The 25,150-nt window shown below is 41.3% G+C and overlaps 2 protein-coding genes across 7 annotated transcripts in view; one reads left to right on the top strand and one right to left on the bottom strand.

Annotated features, from left to right (window-relative positions):
• LOC104961345 (AP-3 complex subunit mu-1-like) overlaps positions 1-2,601 on the top strand; it is a 6,423-nt gene extending 3,822 nt beyond the window's left edge. Inside the window, exon 9 of the mRNA XM_010789618.1 lies at positions 17-2,601. Coding sequence (XP_010787920.1) covers positions 17-117 — 101 coding nt within the window. The 3' untranslated portion in view covers positions 118-2,601. The remainder of the gene's footprint in view (positions 1-16) is intronic.
• On the bottom strand, positions 1,614-25,150 carry LOC104961346 (vinculin-like). 6 transcript variants are annotated; one of them, XM_010789619.1, is made up of 24 exons: positions 24,767-25,150; positions 19,294-19,364; positions 18,026-18,176; positions 17,251-17,359; positions 16,221-16,343; positions 14,750-14,910; positions 14,455-14,457; positions 13,221-13,311; positions 12,979-13,126; positions 12,728-12,881; positions 11,965-12,140; positions 10,742-10,932; positions 10,278-10,304; positions 9,786-9,985; positions 9,369-9,497; positions 9,115-9,264; positions 8,901-9,009; positions 8,400-8,702; positions 8,188-8,312; positions 6,921-7,106; positions 5,445-5,621; positions 4,198-4,401; positions 3,784-3,888; positions 1,614-3,454 (listed from the first exon to the last, which is right to left on the bottom strand). In XM_010789619.1, exons 1-24 carry the CDS (start codon positions 24,932-24,934, stop codon positions 3,308-3,310), a joined length of 3,408 nt encoding a protein of 1,135 aa, XP_010787921.1. In that variant the 5' UTR covers positions 24,935-25,150; the 3' UTR covers positions 1,614-3,307. The 6 variants fall into 6 exon arrangements, with proteins under 6 accessions (XP_010787921.1, XP_010787925.1, XP_010787923.1 ...); XM_010789623.1 differs by lacking the exon at positions 5,445-5,621; XM_010789621.1 differs by lacking the exon at positions 10,278-10,304 and having other exon boundaries at positions 24,767-25,149.

The following is a 25,150-nucleotide window of genomic DNA, read 5'->3' as shown; positions in this document are numbered from 1 at the left end:
TCTCCTCTCTGTACAGGCCTTAAGGTGAGCCGTCTTGAAATGAATGGAGAGAAGTACAAACCGTTTAAAGGCGTCAAATACCTGACTAAAGCGGGAAACTTCCAGGTGCGGACCTGAGTAATGACTGTCAGGGTCAGAGGTCAACAATTCAATGTGCCAAATAGGGGGCAAGTTTATCAGCTCTCTAAAATGTCTTATCCTCTGACTCATTTGTATTAAGAACAGTTATTTATTATGTGTCTGGTATTACATATATACAACTCTATGGTATATTCGGCCTGTAAGGGAAGCCTTAATAATGTGACCGTTTTGAAGTGCTATCTTATACAGAGATTAATATGCCTCGTTGTTGTTGTTTGAACCATTCCTCCTTCCTCTTTGGACTGTTTCTGCTCTTTCTTTTAACACTTTCTGAGTGTTGCCAATGGGGAATTTGAAAAGGGACACTCGTAAGCACCACCTTGCTCCTCACTAAATCAACACACCTCTATAATCGTACACGCATGTTGCCTGAGAGTAAGCTGCCATGCCTTTAAAAACCTTTTTACATTATATAAAGGTAGAACGTTTTATACATCAATGTTTATTTTTTGAAAAATCTATTATATCTACGTTCTGAGTCACTGCAGTGTGTCTTTAAAGCAGGTATGTTTGCACACATTCACTCTTTAATGTGGCCTTGTAAGGTAGGTTAAGGTGCTACGTCACAGCACAAACTGCATATCTCAGACCCTAAGGGAAAGTACATTACAAAATATATATCTTTATATCTAAGGTACATTTGGCTTATTGAGTACAACTATATCTGCATGGGCTACAGTGCATACAAGCTAGTGATTCAGTAAACCTGAAAGAAATCCTCACTTAATCCTGAATGCAACTTCTTTATTTCGCACAAGATTTGCACAATCAAGTGTCCTCGTGAAAAATACTTCTCAAAGCTCCTGTATGAAGTTGAATCTGTATTTCAGTGTATACTATTTCTTAAAAAGCTTTAAAATGATGTGTTCATGTGTGCTCTTTTAGCCATATCCACAGTATGGCTAGTTTTGGTTTACTAAAATAATGACTTTATCCGCTTTGCAGTATGTTTAGGGATAATTCGCAAATGCTAGCATGCTAACACACTAATTGTAAACTGTTAGCATGGGGATGGTAGAATTTAGCTTAAAGCATCTGTGTCCCTTTGAACAGTGTCACAGAGCTGTTGGCATGATGATAGACTGCATTTAGGAAGGTTAAGTTTACGATGTAAATTGGAAAGAACGTTTCATTTAACCATAGTTATTGTTTACGTGTGCTTTTTGAGTAATAATGAGGAATCTCCAATTAATTAAATACTGCATTCTTAGTCAATTCCAATTCATCCTAAACAGCTTTTCCATTTTCTCATGGCTTCAAAAGTCACGTACATATGGCGGAAATGATCACAATGATTTTGTGGAATTACATTTTCATTTTCAAGTTTACACTGTCATTTGAACAAAGTCCTTTATGGGCTTCCATACCTGAACTGAAGGGCTTCTCAAATCTTTCTACCGCACAACACTCACAACTCATTTTATATTCTGGTATCAGTGACTTACAGAAGGGGAATTTAGAGGCAGACTCCATTAATCATTATTAGTCTTTTATTCTTCCAAGGCACAGCAGATGTGTTGGCAGGGCGACAAGCTATCAGAGTACATTCAGGGTGTAAAGACATCAGGTACACACAGAAGTTCACCCCGTTGTGAATCAGTGACTGCTACATGCTCAGTAGCACCAAATAAAGAGGAAAATGTGGTTAACATGTAGAGCCCTGACTAACCATCACGGGGGCGGCTTACTAATACTGATAAAGTGAAGAGGCTTCACTCATACACACGCATACAGATTCTCCATTTAATAGTTGAATTTACCCAGCCATTGTAAAATTGTGCAATAAAACTTGATGAATGACTGTTGCAAATGAAATGTATGTATTCATTAATCAGATTGCGTTTAATATTGAGTTACCAATCATAAATCAATAGTCTGCTGTGTAATTATTCCAGACAAAAACCTACAACAAATAAAAAACACTGGCATCACTGCCTGATAATCAAATATAACGTTTTTTGTTCTTAAACCACCGGGGTTAAGTCTGTGTGAAGATTATGCTTCAGAGCATTTAGGATGGGACTACTGAGCTCACACATGGAGAGTGGAAATCTAAATGCAGGAGGTTGATGGCTTTTAAAATGACTTGTATTGATATTTGAATTTTGAATAAAGTACCCAAACAGTTCAACTGTTACAGAGAGAGTAAAGAAACAAAGCACCACAATTTGTTTAAAAAAAAAAGAAAATACTCTTTTTCTTTTGCTAAGAAAAAATAACAGACCTCAAAAAGTACCTCATAAGAAAAAGTTCTGTTTTGATATTTGCAAGAACCTGAATTGCAATAGATTATATGAAGCTTACAGTCATGTAAAACAAATCCTTTGGAATTATTCACTGTTAAAGTTGAATAAAGGTTAAACAAAGAACTCAAACACACATTAAAAACATCTCAACTCACCTCTTCCTTCCCCTTACTGACATTCATGCAGCAAATATCATGTGACAACCTCTTATCAACTGAGTACAAACCTTCCTGTAATCAACATTAGTTATTGACAACCATACATTTTTTAAAATATACAATCATTTTTCGAAACTGTATCATTTGCCTATAAGTCCTAACAATTTAATCCAGAAGACCTTTTTAGTTCTTCAAGTATAAAAATCACCGGACAGCAGTAATGATGTTTCCCCTTTGAATTATTCTTGAGTTAACAACAGTGTTATTAACGTAAACATGAAGAGAGGAGAGCTCAGCGGCCAACACAAGACTCCACACTTTAGAGTCAAACTCAGTGTATAAAGCTCCTAGCTGAGTGTCCATTAAACAAATAATGACTGTATGTACAATAGACAATAAGAAACTCTCACTGAAAGAACTGAATTAAAAGTAAATGTCTTCTAGTAGATCAGTATCTTAAATGTCATAATTTGCCTTTAGAAAATAGAAAAATGTCCATGCAAAAAAAATATATACCTACTCTTGTAACACAACATACCAAAAATATATATTATAAACTGTCACAGATAAGCCTACGTGATTCCATAGTTACAGATAAAGAGAGCTGGAGAGCAAAGCTGAACTCGATTTAATAAACCTGCATGGTACCTATCATCAGTTTCCTCTTTGAATAAGTGCACGTTTACTCATGATGAGTATTGCTACCTTTACCCGAGGTGTGCTATCAGAGCTAAGTTTGACAGTTTCAGTGAGCAGGTTGGATTATTGGTACCAGGGGGTCTTGCGCACCCAGCGAAGGGTGCATCCTGAATCTGTGCGGATCTTGATGGAGGCTGCTTCTGCTTCTCTGACCGTCTCCTTCACCGACTGCATCAGATTCTGTGCGTTGTGCACCAACATGTCTGTGGCCTGGACAAGAATACATTTGGAATTGAAGCAGACGGTGGTGAAATGACAACAGACAAAATGAAGAAAGGACATCAAGAGGAAGTATTCAGCAGTGGTGCAAAGTAAGTACAATTCTTTCTGTACTGTGCTCAGGTACATGTATATAAGTGTTTTCTACCACTTTCTAACTTCTACTATGCATTTATAATCCAGGAATATAATATATATGGGTCTGAAATTGGCCCCATGCATCATGAGTGCTTTATATTTAGCATTAACAGACTCTTGGGACAGAGAGAGTGCTGGTATTGAAGGGGCACTCCATATTGTGTGAAATGTATGGAGTTTACCTGCTCTGACTCATCTTCACTAATGTTTGTTCGTCCCAGCATGGTGGCTTTGACAGTAGAGAGGATCTTCAGCTGAGTGCTGATGGTAGGGATTCGTTCACACACCTTTGAAAGGAGAAAAACATGCAAATTAAACGTTTTTATATCTGTCTGTGCATAGATAGATAACTAATGGGCCTACACACAAAGGCAGAGGGGCTTGAATTGTCCACATTCACCTACAAAATGTCACTATAAGAGACACTACCTACCACAAAGAGATGCAAAATAATCACAAGAAAAAGGATCTTAACAACCACAAAGACATAACATGACATCTGTGTCTTGTTCTTGTTTGGGATACGTGGGGCCATGTATGTCGGTTCCCAGGCGCCCATTGTCTTGCAATCTGTCTATGTGTATGAGTGTACTCACCTGCAGCAGGTTGGTTCTGATGCGTCTGTCAGTGCACTGCTTGGCCACTTCCTTAGCCAGTCTCGTCACCTCATCGGACGCCTTGGCGATGTCCTTAGCACACTGAATCAGCGCTCGTTTGTTCCCACTTCCACCACGCACCAGCCGAGACATTTCTGCCATTAGCAGAGCCATCCGCTTGGCTGCACCGATGATGTCGTTACCCTGAAGAGAGGTAGAGGAGTAGGGGGTAGAGGAGGAAGCAGTAAGAACTGTGAGAAATATATAGGAGAGAAGCATGGCTTTGGTTAAATAGTGGGAATGCAAAGGGAACTTTTCAAAATGTTTGTGATTATCATAATGTAGGATACAGAAAATAATAATCCTGGTGCTTTGTAGGAATTCATTTCAACCACAAATGCAAAACAGCCACAATAGTTACAAGAAGAAAGCTGCATGCAGTGTCAGTGCAAGTTACCACGTATATTTTAACCTTAATGAAAGAAGGTTATTGACACATTTGTATCCATAGTGAAGGGAAACAGTGTTGAGGTCCTCACATCACAGCCATTGTGAGTAGGTAAGTACATATTAGGTGATGTTCACAGTGTTGTAGCCATCAGTACGCACTACGCACGCTGATACTAAGAAGCAGAAGCAAGTGTTTATACCAGGCAAGCAGGCAGTCTAATGTCAAAACTACATCACCCAGAATTCTTTGGGAAACTGTCATCCTTGGCCTCACAGGTTGGCAAGACATTGAGTGACCATAAGAGATGGACTTGTGAAGCCAGTGGCAAATGTCCAGGTGGTGCAGCAAACCAACTTGCCATTCAAACAATCCGCAACCTTTAGTGCAACCTTAGCGTAGTGTCAGCATAAGTGTGAAAACCATGAATGAGTGCGATGCATTTCCATGATTCAGTGCTCAGTATTTGCACACTTATCAGCTTCTCCAGTGTTACTTTATCCTGCAAAGCGCGGATGTGTGGATCACTTTTCTGTACGCATGCGTAGATGTGTGTGTGTTGGTGGTCAAACAGCTGTATGGATCCCAGCAGCGCAAAATATTGGGAACCATATAGTGCTGTACAGAGCTTAGTTTCTGCAATGATACAAAATCCAATTGGCTTTTTTATGAGAAAACCAGCATCATGCAAACTTCCTGTGTATCATCTTTGCAGCGCTCTATTTCCAAACACTGCCTGACCCTGTCTGGTTGTGTGTGCACCTATGGTGTGCACTCATGTGCATGTGCGTGCGCAGACCTTGCTGGACCACTTGCGCGCCATCTGGTGGAGAGCCTGGGCAGCTGCCAGCATGGGTTGATTGACAGGCTGGTTGGAGGGCATCATCAGCAGTTCTGGCTCATAGTCATCCTCACCATCAGTAAACTCATCTTCATCATAAACCTCTCTCTCCTCTACTGCCTCCTCCTCCACAGGCTGGGTGGAGTGGAGGGGGGTGGGTTGTTGGTTGTGGGTGGAGGATCAATTGGGATGGGAAGGAAAGGTAGGGACACAAAGAAAGGGGGGATGAGGAGGAAAATAAAAGGAGGAATGTGGAGAAAAGGGAGAAAGCCAGGGATGGCAGGAGGGAATGAAGCATGGGAGAAGGAGGCATTTAGTACAGTATGGAGGCACTGAATGGAAGAACAGAGGACAGGATTTACAGGAGGGAGGAGGGGCGAATACAAGCACTGTGGAGGAGGGGGGAGAGGTGGGGTGAAACTGCACGCGCAAGCAAAGATGGGGCAAAACATATGAAAGAGTAGATGGTGTGGGCAGGTAGCAGATGGATGACATGCCTTACTGAGCATTTGCTTAATAAAACAAGATCTCACTGTAGCCCAAACCAGTGCTTTGCATTATAATGTATCTATGAGGCTAGCAGTGTGCTGGGAATGTGCTTAGTGTGACCCAATGCCACGAAAGGTAAGCGATCCTTTGTGCCCGGTTTCCAAAGACACTGATGCATAGATTATTATGGAAAAACTGTCAACTATAAAGGGGAAAAGAGTGATGAGCTTTACAAAGGCAGCAAGAGGGCGTTATTCCTGAATAATGAATAGTTATTTTTACAGATTCATTGTTACACAGTTCTTCCATGCAAAATACTCGACACACACATACAGGACATACACCAACAGTGATAGGAGAAAGAATACAAAGTCTACTGCAAATACAGTGTTCTTGTTATGACTTGGCTGGATTGTTTCCTCCAAATTACTGTTTTTCCTATATACTTTGTTCATGTGAGTTTGTTACAAGCATGAGCGGATGAGAGCTTCCAGTTATCCCTCTGAAGTTGGAATCGGGTCATTAATCTCCACATTTCAGCATCAAAACTCAAAATTCCAGGAACAAAAACTTGATTTCAGGATATTTACAGATTATGAAATGGCACCAAGTGTATTATAGCCAACACAGAAAAAAAGTGAAACCACTTCAGTCATTCCTACTAACATGACACAGGGGTATTTATATACAGGCGCATTTGCTCCTGTGGGTAATGTCCACAGTAATGACTCTTACATGTCTAATATGTGTAATGTGTATTTGTAAAGCGCTTTGAGCACCTGTGAAAGCGCTCTAATAAAAAATGTAATCCATTATTATTATTATTATTATTATTATTATTATTATGAACCAGCTGGTGTATTTTACCCAGAACTGTATGTAAGAAATTAGACATGTTTGATGGAGTGGATGTGTTAACTTTGATCCATGTTTATGTGAACTGACCTTGCTGGACCACTTGCGGGCCTCGTCGTGCAGCTGCCGGGCGGCCACCATCATGGGCTCGCTGAGCACCTCCCCAACCTTTTGCTCTGGGAACTCCTCGTCCTTCTCCTCCGGAGGCGGGGGCCGAGGGGGGGGCACTTCGCCCTCTGGCAAGGGCGGCTTAGGTGGCGCCTGCTCATCACTCACCTGGGAAAAAAATGATATTGATATTTTTGGTTGTCACACACACTTGTATTTTGTCGATTATATGTAGTATGGGAACAAATGAAAAAGCGACATTTGCAACATGCAGTGGTTGTACCAATGAAGAAGAAAGGTTTACACATAACATCCGGTTAACGTTTCGGGCCTGTTTGAACTCTTATCACATTTAAATGCAGTTGCTATAAGCTCCTTGTCTTTAATGTTTGTCCTAACATTATCTTTTCTACAATACATCTGATTGCTTAAAATGTTTAAATTATTTTCACACTAACCATAATGAGATATAGACCATTTCTTATTTCAAAATGAAAGCCCCTGATTAACCGGTTAAACATTTAAATTGAAAGAATTTCTCTACTATAGTAAATATTATATAATGTATGTAATTTTCCAGGAAAATATTAGTGAGGACTCCCCACTCTAATGGGTGTCCTGCTCTAGGACACAGAGCAGCTCCACTGGAGCAGCTGGCAGTTCAAGGTCACTACCAGAGAGGATGAAAAATGACTTTCTCCCTCTGTTTAAAGGGATAGCTCTAGAGGGGTTATGCGAGTACTTTTCGTAGTCACTGTATTACCGACAGTAGACTGCGGTCGGCAGGCCCCTTTGGTGTTTTAAAGGGTTAGTTCATATTGTGTTGGAAAGTTATAAGATAAGATAAGATAGAGCTTTATTGTCTCCTTTAGGAGAAATTTGTCTTGGGCATCGAGATAATAAAATAAAAATAAACATTCAGGTCAATCAGTCATAGATACAGAACAGAGATCACCTATCACATGGCAAAGAAAAAAACAAGAAACATACAGGTACAGCACTTTCCCTATTGCACATATCCCTATTGTATATACATAATCAAATATTGCACTTTTCCCTATTGTATTTATACATAAATCAAATATTGCACCTTCCCTACTGTATTCATTCACAAATCAATATTGCACTTTCCCTATTGTGTCCATACCTATTTAGTATTTACACATAATGCACTTTCCCTATGACACTTTATGTGTCATTTAAGGTTTACTGTGCAGGAAAGGAAATGTGTGTGTTTGAATGTGCTTACATGGAGCTGGTCCAGGTCAGGTGGGGGAGGAGGGAAGTCGGGCTCCTGAGGTTGGAAGGCTTCTCTAACTTTTCCGACTGCAGCCAGGATCCTCAGACAAGAGTCCAAATAGGCCTTTTGCAGAGCTGTGGAGGAACAGGTGCAGCGTAGTAGAGTGAATAAGCCTGAAATACAGTATCTTGAACATGTGTTTGCATAGTGCACGGCTGTACCTTTATCTTGTATGTTCCCAGCCACGGCTTTAGCATCCATCACCATGGGAGAGATAGTGTGTGAGAGGATGTCTGATGCGTTTTTCACCGTGTCTCTGAACCGCGGATCCTCAGAGTTTTCCACTTCCCTCTTAGCCACCAACAGGACCCGATTGGCTCGTCTTGCTATGCTTGTTGCCCCGGCAACAAGCATTTGGGGCTGAACATTCGCCATGGCAACTCGGCACTTGTCGATGTCTTTCTTTATAGCCTCCTCAGAAGCATCCAGCAGAGATTTGGTGTCGATGGCCTCGTCAACCAGACCTGAGGGCACGGAAACACCCAAGTTATATTTGTTTTACTGTTTTAAGGTATTATTTTTTTTTTGTGAAGAAATTTGAGATGCTGTTCTTTGAAAAATGCTATACAAATAAACCTTATTTAATACTTGCCACTTACTTACTTTGGAATCAACACTTTTTTTTATTTAAATAACACAAGAAATGTTAAGAACATCCTCACCAGTGAGTTTCTCTACATTGTCAATCCACTGATTCTTCATGGTGTCAAAGTGCTCGTATGCGGCTTTATTCCCAGGATTTTTCAACAAGATCACAGCAGCCGTTGTCACCTGGACATCAACAAACATGTCAGACAGTGTAGGAAAGACACTGAACATGGTTTACCCAGTGTTTGCAATCGTGCATATCAGTGACAGAAAAAACAAAAATAGCACCTGTGGTGTGAGATCCCTGGCATGTTTCACAGCAGCATGTATCCCCTCTACTGTACTCTTATTGGCTGATCCCACGGCAGCAGCCTTCTCTGCGGTCGCCCCCAGACGGCCTGCATGGGCCTCAAAGTTCCCTGCACGCTCTTCAAAAACCTACAACAAACATTCATATTGCTTTAGAATTCTCTAACCATCCTCTTTCTTTGGATTTGTATTCTTTACACACCTAACAGCACAGATTTTCTAACGCTACAGACCTCCTCTCTGTTAGGGGCCTCAGGGGGAGCGGTTGCTGCCACAGCCAGCAGTTTGATAGGGGTGGTGGTGTCACTGAAAACGTCCGATACCTCCTGGGTCATCACCTCCTGCATGTGCCGCCTCAGGTCCTATTAGAAGCAAAGTGTTAAATCCGTCCTCTAGGTGGAGCTCTGAGCCAATACTTTGAGCACAGAACATCCATGCATCATCGTGTATACACTACTCCATGTTTCTATGGATGCAGCATTCAATGTAAATATTCTATATTTCTTCTACATCATTTAACTCACAATTCCCGTATTTTGTATATTTAGTAACTTTACATTTGTACATTCATTTTCTAAATAACTTCTGTGGGTTTGAACACTGATACTCTGTGGTAGTAAATGTATGTGTTTGTGGAACCGTTGAGCTACCTTGAGGCTGTCCTGCAGTTGTGCGGCAGTAGCTCGTGCATGCGGAGCCTCAGCCTCGCCCCTGCTAGCCATGTCTGCCAAATTTGTCATTAGACCTTCTGTTCTGTCGCAGCGTCCAATCATATCCTGCCGGTACGGGCCTATCAAGCCTCCTGCCAGCCTCTTTCCTTCACCCACCATCCCTCTGATCGCTGCCTGACCTGGGGAGTGACACAGGACACAAGTCATTCTCACATCACATCTGGATACACTCCAGTGTCTTTAATACAAATCATTACACATCCTTATATAGACATGAACCATCTCTGAATGGAAGCACAGTGTTTTCGTAAATGTTGGTAACATGGTCTCATAAATTCTAAAAATACAAGGGGTGAGAAATGACTTCTGTGTATTAGAGAAGTTGTCATAGTTTCTAGGAATGTGATGTGATTAATATCTATAGTGTTATAGTGGTAATATCCTCTAAGCAAGCATATAGTGGGCGGGTACCTGTGTTCCACTGTAGTATCTCACACTCTGCTCCCATAGGGAAGCATGGGAGGAAATAGGAAACAAGCAAATGAAGAAACAGGGACACAGCAACAGGCATCAAACAAAATGTTAAAAGCAACACAATTCTTCCTAAATGACTAAATAAGTTAGTCATTCAGTGACTCACTGCGGGCATTTAAGGAAATGACATCAATCACCAACACAGTCATTTCTGTACCACATTTAGAAATGTTTTAAAATGGCTGCTGAATGATGAAAACGTGAGAATGTATGTCCTCCTCATGGACCTTAAACACTTCACATCTTTCATGATCCCATAACTGCTCAGAGTCCTGGGAGCTGACCACTTTCACACACTTTCCATCATCCACACAGGCTGACAAAAGGCATGGAAGGTCGGAGCGTTTATTTTTGAACTACTAAATCAGCCCTCCCTAGAGCCGTCATCCAACCCCACTCACCTACTCCTCTGTCTTCCACTCCGGGGTTGCTCACCCAGCGGAGGGCCTGCTCCATCTTGCCCTCCAGGGTGACATCAGGTTTGGCCGGTCTCATGTTGGCCACAGCGCGGTTGGTTTTGGACTGCAAGTTCAGCAGCGCCGCTCCGATCTGCTTTGCCAATGCACGGGCCTCTGGGCTGTCCCCTTTACCCCTGAGAGAGTAACAGATAGAGACGATTAAAGGGAAAACCTACATTTGTAAAAGCCATGTGGTACAGAAATACATCGGGGAGACACCACAGGGTATAACACTGTTTTTTACAGCTCAAAACAGTTTGGGCTGTTTGGCTTTAATAAGTATTTTTTATGACAAGCAGAAAGAAATTCACCCATGGTCCGCAATATTTATTATGCTGTTCACCTGTAGTGTCTCCCCTTAAATACAGACTTCAAACCTGACAAATGTCGCACCATACCCCTGTTTTACACCACCTTAAAGGAAAATACTGTCAAAGGTTGATGCCACCTTTTGTCAATATGCATTTTCTATTAGTGTAACCAGAAATGATGATAAAAAGTTCATACAAATTCTGATCTAGGTCTATATTTCTGCTACATCAGCTCCAAGTAATTTATTGTGAGTGTTTCATTAATGACAGATCAAAGGCCAGTTTTACAGTTTATTAGTCAGCGTACTAGTGGATCCACATCTATCTCCTTTGAGAGTCAAGATCCATAACTGTTGTGTTGATCTCGGTAACAGCTGGCTCATTTAATTTGCTTGTCATGTTTATCTCAGTTTTCCTTGTATGGTCAATACACGCAGCCAGTGGATCTGGAGTACAGAAAATACATTTGTAATGGTGACTCATCCCGCTGTGAGGGAACTAACTTACCATTAACGGTTAAAAACCAAATGACCTGGCCATCAGACTGCATTTGAATTGTATTTTGAATAGGAAATTATGTGGCACAACCTTAAATCGAGTTGTATTTTCCTTGTTTTGACCCCGATACTGTAACTGACCCTCCACCAAAATACCAAAGACCCATCTGTCCCGCAACATATTCAAACAGAAACCTTAATGTAGGACTGATGCCTAACAGATTTTCCAGGCAGGTAGAATATGCCATCTATTGATGACATGACGTTGCTGTTTAAACCTAGAAAAACAGGGTCTAAAAATTACATAGAGTCACAACACATCATTGGTCGTGCATGTGTCAGAAGAAGGAAATCGTACTGTCTGCGTAGCTCCACCAGTCTGGCGGTGAGGCCTGCGATCTCGCTGATGGAGCGCAGGATGTCGTCCCTCTCTTTGGGGTCTTCACAGAGATCGGCGATGCGTTTGGCTTCTGCGAGTAGCGCTCTGATTTTCTCCTCCCCCTCAGGACCGCCGTTAGGATCAGCCAGCCAGGCCTAAAAAGGTAAATATATGGCTTAGTTCTAATCTGATGGAAATTGAAACATAAATCTGTATCTTCATGGCTGGGAAAGGTTTGCCTAACATTGTATATGTAGCCTTTAGCTGACTCACACTAGCTTACAACCTTAAATTATTTACAGAAATGTCATACAAACTAAGGATTAACAGGTATTGATGATATTGACACTGAATTTTGAGGGGGAAAAAAAGGAAATATGGATACCAAAATGATAATATACATATGATACAGATGTGTTGGGAGATTATTTATCAGGTGATATGGTTGCCTTTTTCACTATCCATTAGGGTGATTGTTCTTTTTGTGCACAGTTGTGGTTACAGACTTTTTCTCCACCTTCATGCACTCACATTATTTTGTAATACATTTTTCAACAAAAGAGACGAAATGTACAATAAACAAAGTTAAAGGTCAATTTAAGTGAAGATATTGTGTAGAGAAAAACTGATATTGGGACAGCCCTAAATCAAATAGAACAAATGGGACAGAAAAAGTCTTAATAGGATACAGGGAGGAGGGAGGGTTTGCATGGATTACTGTGCCGTTGCTGTTTAATCTGACCTGTGCAGCGTCCAGCCTCCTGGCTATGGACTGCTTGGCATTGATTAGAGCCTCCAGTCTACGAGCAGCATTGTCCACTTTGCCGAATAACAAGTCCAAGCCCTGCGAGCACTGGCCTGCACGCTGCACACACCCTGTGGTCGGGCCCTGTCCTCTGTCATAAAGGAAAAACACACAAGTTGCAAAATGACATGAAGACAAGGAAATAAATATAACAGTTTAATTGACAGTCCCTTTTAATGACACACTACCTGGCTCGGAGATCTGCAACCTGGTCACTCATTTGTCCCAGAGCCTTACTGGTTGCCAGTATATCTTTCCTCTCCTTTCCGGCACAAAGCTCTCCCACCTTGCCAGCTTCATCCAGAATCACATGCAGGGCGACCTCACCGGGGTCTCCTGGGGACAACGACACATCACAGGATGGATCACATTGTGGAAAAACATAAAATATATTACGTTTTGTAGCAAAGAGCAGAAAAGGTCCCGCTACCTGGTTGTCCATGGGGGTCTTTGAGCCAGCCTTTAGCTTGTGCCATCTTTGACTCAATCAAAGCCAAATATCTCTTCAAAGCCTCCATATCCTGAGGGGAGAGAGGAAAGTAGCTCTGTCAAAACATACCAAGACACAGCTTCACATTATGGGATACTGTAAATAAAGAGTTCCCAGGAATAACTTTGGACGTTTTTATTTTTACATTTTGTATCAATAATCGTGCTAAAAATAAATAATAATTACTACTACTGTGTCTAATTGTGGGCTGTCTACCTGGCAATCCAAAAAACTCAAATGATCTTTAAAGCAGTACAAAATAAACTATCTATCTTGAATAATTAGGGTAAATAATTTGCACTCATGCTTATTGGTTCCAGTCATTTGATTGGCCTAATACATCGTGACATTTGATTAGCTAAATACACCAATTTAAAGGAGATATTTAAGAGAGGATAACCATCTCATAGCTAACCACAAAATATTAGGTAAAGAGAAAAAAATCTGTTTTCGAACTCAGAGGGGACGGAACCGCTTAAGTGGAAATGTTCAATACACCTCATCTATTACGGATGTGTCTGGACACCAAGCAGCTTATTCTATAATTCATGACCTGAGTGGAGGAAGAGTCCTAGTGAGCCTGCTGTTACCGCACAGTAAGACAGTAAGTGCTAATCACAACTCATACACAGGGTATGTCAACAGCAAACACACACACAAGCACACAAACAGACAGATCATTGTCTGAAAGCTGTGTGCAGAGAAACATGCAGGGTTACAGGTTAGACTAGGGAAACAAATCTCAACTCTATCAGTAAATGTTCTTGTGGCACAATGTCTAACTCATGTGCCAAAAATAAACATTTCAGAGAGACTTAATCTGTATCTTATGTACTACTGACAGCTCTACCACACAGTTACACAAACATAAGCAGCACAAGAAGGAAAACAACATGACTAAAAACAGGTTTAATTTCTAAAGCAGTTCTTCTTAAAAAGCATATTTGCTTATAATTGTCATCTGTTTCAAGCCATTTGACTCAAATGGACAATTAAAGACAAACAGATGCACAAAGGGACAATATAACGGTCAGTGGATTAAAACACATGACACACTTATTGTTCAATCCAAGCATGACAGATACATAGTTAAGCATAAGGAAATACTTCCTCCACTCTCTCACAGACACACATGCATGCTGGAAACTGCAGAGCTGGAGAGAAACAGGCTTACCTTCTATAGGGAGGAAAAGAATGGAGGAGAAAGGTAAAGAAAGAAAAGAAAAAGAAAAACCAAGAGTTATACTAACGAGCCAAAAGAAAAAGTGGAGACAGAAAGTAAAGAGTGATTCTTTGTTTAGTCTGCAGAACAGAGGGATGTGTGGATAGAGTGTGTTGCTATGTGTGTGCAAACAGGCACTCAAAAGCAAAAGTGATCTTCTGATTTAGTTTTGGGAGGATTTTTAGTATGTTTTTGGGGTTAGGGGTATACAATTAAGAACTTCTGATTTGTGCAAACCAGGTTGTACCTTATTGGCCCAGGCGTCTTCATCCCATGTAGTGAGCTGTAAGACTCTTATGATCTCGTGGATTTCAGCGCTCATCTTTTCAAAGGTAAATCTCCGGTTCATCTCTGCCTCTTCAACACCGGCACCGCGACTGGTCTTAGTTGATACAAAAATCTTAATAGCTGAAGACAGAAACATTTATGTATTTGTCATTACATATGACACCAGAAATGTCAAAAATATTATACAAAAAGAACACTACCATCAGAAAATTTAACATTGTTTATAATAATTGAAATACTTTACAGCTGAATTCATCCTTTGTCGTTAAAGAGGTTTAACATGCGACTGGCAAATGATCTGCAGTTATATTTAAACCACTGAATAAGGCAGTTTCACGTTTTAATGTGAAAATGTTACATTTGACCCCTTGTCTGCTTCAACAAAAACATTTCACAATTTGGGATCAATTAAAGTATATATTATCTTTATCTTAAAGTTATAGAGTGGTTTGTGATCTTGCAAGAAAAAAGCTACACAAAGCCAAACTTTCTGACTTTACAGCCACAGAATAAGGGAGTTTTTGAATAAACATTTGTAAGAGTGTTTCTCTCCTCTGCTGGTGCAGTATACAAAGCAGCTAGTGGGCGATGTAGTCTGTCCCCAGCAACTAAAGACTGTAATTATCAGCGTTGCTATAACAACAGTTTCATGCTCAGTGAACCTTGCTGTCGTTTACACACACACACACACACACACACACACACACACACACACACACACACACACACACACACACACACACACACACACACACACACACACACACACACACACACACACACCTGATATTGAAGAGGGTTTTTGTGGTTTGTTTGAATGAAAGTGAGTTTAAAGCAGAAGCCGTGTGTCTATGTACTTAATTAGGTTAAAAACATTTTTTAATTATATTTATAGTTTCTTTAGTTTACTATTACAGGAAACACTCTGTGTCTCTGGGCTTTATGTAAACCATTGTGTGTGAAAATGAAAGAGAAAGCAGGGGATGTGAAGTGAGCACACACACATCAGGATGCGTTCAGGGTCAGGAACACACAGTAGGAGAAAGTAGAGCCGGTTCTGTTTCTGAACCAACAGAAGAGAGAGAGAGGGGAGAAAAACACACAAAGGACGAGTCTCATGAGACAAAGAGCTTCAGAGAGCTTGTGTGTGTGTGTGTGTGTGTGTGTGTGTGTGTGTGTGTGTGTGTGTGTGTGTGTGTGTGTGTGTGTGTGTGTACATAACATCACCAACAACAATGGATCATAGTTCACTTATCAGACTTTTACTGTCGAGATAATTTCATTTTCAGCGCGGTAGAGGAACACATGACACACACATCCTCTTTACCACACACACACACACACACACACACACACACACACACACACACACACACACACACACACACACACACACACACACACACACACACACACACACACACACACACCTGATATTAGAACCGGCAGCAGCTCTTTGACAGTGCCCATGGAGTTGACGAGCATCTGTCTGTGTTCTTGGTGCGTCAGCTCCTGCTGCCTCTCCTCAATCATCTTTGACATTTTGGTCATCCCTGTGGAAAAATTAAATGTGGATTTATTGTCCGGTGAACATCAGAGGTAAATCAAACCAACAAGAAGGTAGAAAGCAGCAAGAGGTCGTGACCTTGGGTTTGTTAGCGTTAGCATCACAGTTTCACCAACATCCCAACAATCAGACTCTGAGGGCATCCCGCAGGTTATTCACCCCCTGAGTAGCTCTACCACGTCTAAACAGATCGTTACTTCACAAACGACTGACCTCGCACATTGACAGCATCAATCAAGTGTGGGAAAACCTCGGCATCAGATTGCCTCCAGCTCATTATGCCACAGTGCTTTGACAACACAATTGACCTTTTACCTCTGATGATAAATAGCCTGTTTATATCTCCTGCCAATAAAAAGATCTTTAATTACGGCATCTTAGTGTCAGACGAGCGGCCAGTAGTTAATTTAGTTTTTCATCATGAGGGATTGATCTTTAACCAACAGAATAAAATAATACAAAGGTTAATTGTGCTATGAATTGACAAAATATTGGGTCCAAGTCCTGTATTGATTTGTCTTTCTAACAATCACAAACCAATAGAAAAATACTCCAAACATTAAGCAGTTTTCATTTTATAAATGCCAATATACTCGTGATTTTCATACATGACTGAAAACTAAATGGGATTTACAGCGCAACCTATTTTTCACCGTTGCTTATACTCATTTTTAATGTCCAGTAATTATCTTGATTATTCTTTTGTTGATTAAAAATGCCTAAAATGTTTATCCCCAAACACATTTTTGGATAGTTGTTCTGTGATTCTCAGTTTTAGTGATACCACATGAAACTTCCCCATTTGTGACATTTTTATAGTAGTCCATCTGAGTAGCAGCTTGAAGGCAGTTCTTTATTAAAAAAAAAAGAAAATAAATAAAGCTCCTGCTGACCTGGCCCCAGGTTCTTGGTGTAAGTGATGAGGTCCTCCATGGTCTCCACCACCTCAGCTACTGTTAGATACTCTAGGATCCCTTTACACACCCGAATGATCTTACGCACCTAAGACACAAAACAACACGCATAATCAAAAGCAGATCATGTATTCAGGCGTAAACAGGGCCTGATAATGATGATAAGATACAAACTTCTTTATAATATTAAGGATACATTTCTGTGTGTGCATCAGTTTTTTTTTTAGACATCTTAGTTTTCCTGTTCTTTGTGTGGTCTCTTTGTATGTTGTGTGTGTGTTCAGTCTTATGATGTACGTCTTGTGACTGTGTGAAGTTGCTCTTTTAAAAATGAGGCTAGTGATGAGCCATGGCGAGAATCATCTCGTGCCCAATGTGATTCCACTTAAAACACAGAGACACACACACAAACACACACCATACAGGCTGGTACATATCCATATACTCACACACAAAGGACACACATGCAAACACACATCCTGAGTTATGACAGAGGAAAGTAATTTGATCTCAGTGATTAGATCTTGCTGCATTTTAGACTCCATTACTATCTTGCTCTGAGCTGAGTTCCCCCTTCCTCTGTGCAGCTATATAAAGCTTTATTTCCCTGAAAGTAAGAGTGATTCCAGGTCGCACGCATGAGTTTACACACACACACACACACACACACACACACACACACACACACACACACACACACACACACACACACACACACACACACACACACACACACACACACACACACACACACCTCTGCTTCATCAAAGGTAAGGAGCAGGTCTGACGTCCCGGACAGGATCCCTCTGGATCCATCGATCAGGTAATCTCGAGCGGGCACAGAGTAGGGATCGGCCTTTAGCATCTGAGCCGCCTGGACCAGCTTAGAGCTCGAGTTCTCCACCCTGAAAATACACAGGCCGGCTTAAGACACTTACCAAACGTAGGAATTTATCGCCTTGTAAATCAAAAAGATCAGATCTCATGTCTAGCAAAGAAAACCATCTGCCACTCCTCAGAAGCTGCCCTCCTTGTAACAAGAGATGGTTAACAAGGTGCACATATAGACAAGTGCAACGAGTTAGAAGAGATTTTTCTATTTATTAATGCATTTTAAATGTTGTGTCAGCCGTGTAAATAGCAATGACAAAGAGTTGATGTCCTGCAATCCAATCTGGGATTCAGGGTGTAGTGTGTTTCCAATAATCTAACGTATTTTTATTGCCAGTAGTAAAATGATAGTAAAATGCTTAGCATTTCGGGCTTTCAGTTCTTATTTGATAAGCTATTCCTTAGAGATCAATGATTATCTTAACCTGAGGATGGATTTTAAGAGCACTTGCACAAAGCCCTCCTCTTTCTAACCCCCATTGGTCACGGTATCGATGGCTGCTGGTTCATCTATATTTAGTCTGGTTCACATTCCCACACGCCCCTTTCTAAGCCCCGTGAGTGAAATGTATGGTGTAGTGTCCCCGTGTATGTACGAATGGGCCTGAGAGAGCAGTGTGTGGACCTGCTGGAGGTCTGGAAGCTTTTTATTTTTCACATATGAAAACTGAGCAATAATAGAAAAGGAAAAACGAAACGTAGGTCTACAAATTAAAGATATCAAACAAACAGAAAAAAACATGAACATACACAAAACTGCAACACATAGGCTACTGCAAGCCAGATGTCTGGGTCGGAGTATTGCTGAGTAGAAGCTCTCCACTGGCACACTGAGTTTATGTCAGCTCTTTGGATGCAAGCTGGAAAACAACAAACAGCCTCTCAGCGGCCGGGATGCAGGGAGTCCGGCCTCGGCTTTAGAAGGGGCTCTTTGTTGCAGCTGGGAACACAGCCACGTTTCCTGACATTAAATCTTCTGGAATCCTCTTTTTAATAACTTCTCTGTCTACTGAGATAAAGCGGATAATTGTTTATGATTTGGTCACTGAGTATTTCTGTGACTGTGAGTGAGGGGGAGGCATATCAAGAAACAAGTTGTTTTCTGGCACAGTGCTTTAGAGACACACTTACTTGATGAAAGCAGGAGGCATGTCTCTCTTCATCACCTGGTCCTCGGTGGTTTGAACCGTCTCCTTCCCCACCTGCAACACACACACAGATGGACCGTTTATTTTATTATCATTAGCTGCAGAGAGAGAGGAAATACTATTTAAGTGAGTGCTATTAATAGTCCGTGGGGTGAACGAGTGTGTATCAATTCACACGTATTTCAACCATGTGTGCATGTCATTTCTCTCAAGGTTCGAGGTGAGGCAGGCCGGGCTTAGGTTGGCTCCGGGTTCTGTTATTCTGCGTGAGGGCGCATCAGGGGAAATACTTTTTATGCAGCTCGACTGGAAGTCATCAGTACCACATAAACAATACCAAAGATGTTTGCTAGGAGGGTAATAACTTCCACAATAAATCAGGCACGAATGATATCTGAGACCTGGTAAATGTAAATAAGCTCTCTCTTTTAAACTGAAGTAATTGAACTTGAGCGTCCTCGCTGTGAGTATTGATTTTTCTATTAGAGTTCCTTGAATCTTTCCTTTCGGTCAATGCCGAACAGTGTTTTCTTCCTGAGAAAGTTTCAAACTAAAATGTTGACACAAATGTATTGAAACACATTGGGTTCCTCGACTACTTTTTTTCTGTGGATTTAGTTGTATACTCCGACAGTACTTTGTAAGTAAAACAATGCTTTGAGTCTGTTTTTTTTGTTGCAGTTAAACATTTCAGTGTCGCTGACAAAAAAAGACCAACTTCTCATGTTAAAGTAAAAGTAAGGCATGAGTATTTCTCCTCCATATTATATTTATTGTTTGCCTGTTTTGTCATAGAAATGGTACAACGCATCCATCCATCCATACATCCTCACACACAGTACTCTTTTCATCTGCAGATGTTCACATGGTGATGTAGTTGTCTGTCCGAAAAACCAAATGTCTCTAAAACACAGGCTCTCAAACACAAAATACAACCTACACACTCACAAGCATACGCCCGCACACACACTTGAGATGCAATTACAGTGAGATGATGACATCGGCCTATTGCTGCTGCGTCGATGAAAGCCAGTTAATAGATTTTCTGGCTCCAGAGACTGAGGAGGCAGCCATCATGCAGCACAACACAGATTCACCTTCACAACACTGCACCTTTTCGCCTTTGTGTAATTAATGTAGGCAACACATAAAACTCTTACTTTAAAAGGACCAAACTCGGACTTTTAAGCAGGAACTTAAACTAAACACCAGAAAACCTTTACCGTAATCTATATTTCTATATCAAACTAAAGTGAAGATACAGCAATGACAGTGCTTAAATAATTTCCTTTTAACCAATATAAATTAAAATTATACGATTGCATTCTACTCTTTTCACCCTCACAATATTTACAAATACATTTAGATTTATGTCTGTGGGATCCTTTATGTCTGGCAATGATGTCTGAATGAATGTTCACAAACAAAATAAGATTACAGTGATTGCAGCCGGGTGAATTTCCTTGTATAATAAACGCTGTGAGCTCCCGACTCTAAACAGAGAGGAATGCAGCTCTATAAGAAGATCTGCTGAAACCCTCCGGACTCGCAGTCACATCAGGTGACGGCACAAAGTGCTGTGTGAGTTTCCTGTAAACAGCAAAGCCTGAATCAATAATACATATTTAATGAGAAGTTAAGTGTTTTTCTGTACAGACTGTAAGTGTGATGTATGTGTGAGTGTGTACATCATGAAAGCTGTGAATGCCTCAGCAGACAGCTGTCAATCAAAGCTGACACAATCGGTTAGCCCATCAGAGACCCTCAGGCACCAGCTCTAATGAAGATTCAGCTTTCATACTCTCTTTTTAATACATTATAATTGGAATAACAGTCCAGTCCGATACAAGACACAAGTTAACACAATAGTAAGCAAAGAGGAACACACCCCAAATAAAGAAAATCAAGTAAAGCTTTTATGAATTATGAATGATTTCAAATGTTGACTGTGAAGTATTAGATTATAATGTTTTGTAATGACTTTTGGGAGAAGACAAAATTACTGCCTTGCAGTGTTAAGGAATCGAAAAAAAGTAAAATATTGACATAATGTAAGACATTGTTAGCCTAATAACATTGACATTTGCAATAAATGGGTTTAATTGCGATCAATATCCAGATATACTCAGTTCTGCGCTTTTGCTTCTTTCAATAAGGGAGTGAATACATCACTCTATTTAGCTTTTTGTTTGTCTTCACCAACTCGGGTCGTAAAACTAAAGGAACATTCTGTCGAAAAAAGAAAAAACGTTGTCATAACTAAACATTTCAGAATTAAAATGGATACCATTCTGCTAAAAGCCAGAAGTAGATTTAAGATGGACTGAGAAGCTGATGGCCAGAAACTGAAGAGCCATCGCCGGTCTGCCAATGAGCAACAAGAGATGGCTCATATTTACATGGCAGAGCAAGACGAGGACAGTTAGTGTGTGGGGTGTGTGTGTGTCTGTGTACAGTATGTGTGTGTATCGAGGGGGGGGGGGCTATGATGCTAGCAGAGTCTGGTCTGAAGATGACAGAGACACTTTCCCTCCCTCACAGGCTGCCGGTGTCTGACTAAAAGTGTCTTGTTCTCCTCGTCTTGCTCCCCTCCTCTTCTTTCCTCATTCTGCATCACACCGTGCAACAGTTTCAGTCAACAATCTTCCTCCTCGCATCTCTGCCTTTCTTTCTCTCTCCAGTGTGTGGTTACTTCACTCAACGGTAAATCTATTTATTCCTTACTCCCCCTCCCCCAGACATACTCAGGATCTATGTTGACTCCTTCAGGAGCAGATAGTTCCCAAACACTGAGGCAGCGCTCTGTCATTAGCACAACTTTGGCAAGTTTACGCTTTAAACCAAACGCACCAGCCGCATCCTTCAGATCTGAAGTTCAAGCAGTGTCAAAACCCACCACAACCTCTGACAGATTGAGACTGACACCATCTTATGTGTGTGTCTAAGTGTCTCCGTGACCTAGATTTGAAATACCCCCCATAGCTAGCCCACCCTGGACGCAGTTAACGGTGTAATTGTATCAGTGTGTGCATTGGGACTCTTGTGATGCTTGCATGTTGCTGCTGTATACAGTGTTATATCTTAGCCCAAACTGCGCAAGTGTAGGAATGAATCATCTTTCTAAAATAAAGCATGTGCTCATTTGTGTGTATGAGCTTTAGGTGCCTTTTACATCCAATTAAGTTGATCTACCCAGCAACCAAGCGGTGCTGATTTTACAAGCTCTGATCTCAAGCACCTTTTGTGCTCCCTTTCAACACTTTCTTGTCACCCACTTTGTAACTCTCATTACTTTATCAGTGGACTTCACAACTACTTATGATCTCCTCTGTATGTAGGCATTTAGCTGTGCTCTTATTTAGAGTGTTAATGGCAACTGTATTTGCAAGAAAAATAAGAAATCTGAGGAGAGTTATAAGCATTGTTTTACTTTAAAGCATTTTACTTTTCCTTTATCTGGTATCCCTCAATTTTCTCCTCTGTCTTACACCATTGAGTGTCACTGTGTCCTCAACCCTTTTATCTCCCTGTAGCGTTGCATCTTCATCATATGAGACCCGCCGAAGTGCCTTAGGGTGCTTTTAGCCTCCTTCTGCTCACTGTCCAAAAGGATCAGCTGAATGGAAAGGGGATGGAAAGAGAGAGATGGAGAGGTGTGCCCGGCAGCAAAGGGATGTCAAGGACCGGATGGTATCGGTAAAAGGGAGATTTTCTAAACCAAACCCAATAGCCCTTTTCATTATCAGTTAATGAGATATTTATCGACTTGATCTTGAGTGTCCTTGGAAAGGGAAGCAGAAGCATTCTAAACTTTGTCCAGACAGCTATACAATAAAAGAGGCCTTATTCCCTGTACAATTTAACAAAGAAAAAAATGTGAAATGTACTTTATTGCCGTGATAAGTGCGACCTACCCAATCTGAATTTGCATAATCAAAATGTTTTCTCACTGCAAAAACCCTCTAAAGTACACTTTCACTCGCTGAATATTATATATATACACAACAGCTACAACTACATATTTTTTAACAAGTCAGCGAGCGGTTTAGTCCTTTCCCAACAAGAAATCATGTTTCCCCTGTTAATACGATTTCAAACTTTTCCCCAAAAAAGTAGCCAACAGAGGGGGGCAGTACGAGAGGGGTCACACTAAGGTGATTCAGAACAATAAACACTTACATATAGGTGAGAGAAAGATACATCCGTCCTGATGCTCAACAAAGAAGTATAAAGCTTAAAAAAAGGAGTGTATACAAATCTTTAGTCTGACACACAACCTGCATTAACAGTTTTCCTGATAGGTCTGCTCCATCAACTATGGTCTCCTACGTACATTTAAAATCAGAATGACATGAAACCAGCTTATTTTCCTGATAATTGGGGCGTAAACGGGAGAGTGTTTCCTTCTGTATGTGGCCGATTTCTTCTAAGTGATTAAGGCCTGGTTGCCCCTGCATCAATAACAATGACCCGGATCGGCATTAATGATGTGGCCCATACTGATTTTTCCAGTCAGAGCATGCCGAAGAGACATCCTCTGACCTAAGCTTGACTCTTTCTTTACAAAATTACAAATTAGATTCAAGGAGAACGCAAAATAAACCAGACAGAGGAGGTGAAATGGGTAAAGCAGAGGGGTCAAGGTTGGGTTGGGAGAGAACCGGGAGTGAAGGAGTTCATATGAAAGGGGGATGGGAGTCTGATAAATGACCCCAGAGAATATATATTATTTATGAGTTTAACAATGGGCTTAGGTTCTTAACTGTATTGTTCTATAACTGCAAATTCTGCTATAATCTAACTCGGTTTAATGGAGTCCATGGCACAAGTGACATTTCCCTCTCTTCTGATTACCTGTGTGTGTGTGTGTGTGTGTGTGTGTGTGTGTGTGTGTGTGTGTGTGTGTGTGTGTGTGTGTGTGTGTGTGTGTGTGTGTGTGTGTGTGTGTGTGTGAGAGAGAGAGAGAGAGAGAGAGAGAGAGAGAGAGAGAGAGAGAGAGAGAGAAACAGCATCCTGTTAATTCAATCAGAACTCGTTCCTTCCCCACAAACTTCATTGAGCTCATCTGATTACCAATATGGACAGAGTTTGACATTATTGTTTGTGTCTCTGTCAGACACGCACACAAAAACTACTGCAGGAGCTCGTGAAACACGCACGAGCGTCAGCTGTCTGTGTGTTGTGGTAGTTTTATATCACTTTGATGGCGAGCAAAGATCAAGATGGGATTGCAATAAATCTGTGAAAGCCATATAAACGTACTGATCCATGTGCAGTGCAAGGTAGTTTGATGACCTATAGGGTTTATTTATAATTGATTAAATAAAAGCCTAAGTCACAGTTGGTGTCCACATATGTAGATTTTGAACTTTGGATTATAAATGCCACTGGATGCACACACTTTTTGGACTGAAGCTTTCAGTGAATTGACGCCCTGGTTCCAGCTCGGGACTCACCCGTACAAGGTTGCTGACCGCCGCCTGCACCGCGGCCACCGGCACTGTCAGATCCGGGATGGCTTTACCGTCCACCTCCCCCTCCTCGTGCATGATGACCAGGTGGGAGATCTGCTGGGCCACCGGCTCCAGGATACTCTCAATGGTCTTGGTGTGAAACACCGGCATCGTGAACGACTTTACCGCAGCCCCGACAGAAGAAAGGCAGCTGGTGGTTCCAGCACTGAAGATCCCCCTCTCTCCTCTCCTCTCCTTCCCTCTCCTCTCCTCACCGACACCGACAGGAGGACAAATCCCGAGTTCTCAGTCCAGCGTCTCTCCTCCCAGGGTGCACCGTCTCCTCTGGTGAGCACCTCGAATAAGGCTGGACTCAGACGGTCGGTG

Source organism: Notothenia coriiceps, unplaced genomic scaffold, assembly GCF_000735185.1.
Source record: "Notothenia coriiceps isolate Sejong01 unplaced genomic scaffold, NC01 NC01_scaffold00033171, whole genome shotgun sequence".
In the NCBI taxonomy this organism is placed as follows: Eukaryota; Metazoa; Chordata; class Actinopteri; order Perciformes; family Nototheniidae; genus Notothenia; species Notothenia coriiceps.
Note: the sequence above shows the minus strand (reverse complement) of the source record. Positions and strands in the feature narration are given on the sequence as shown.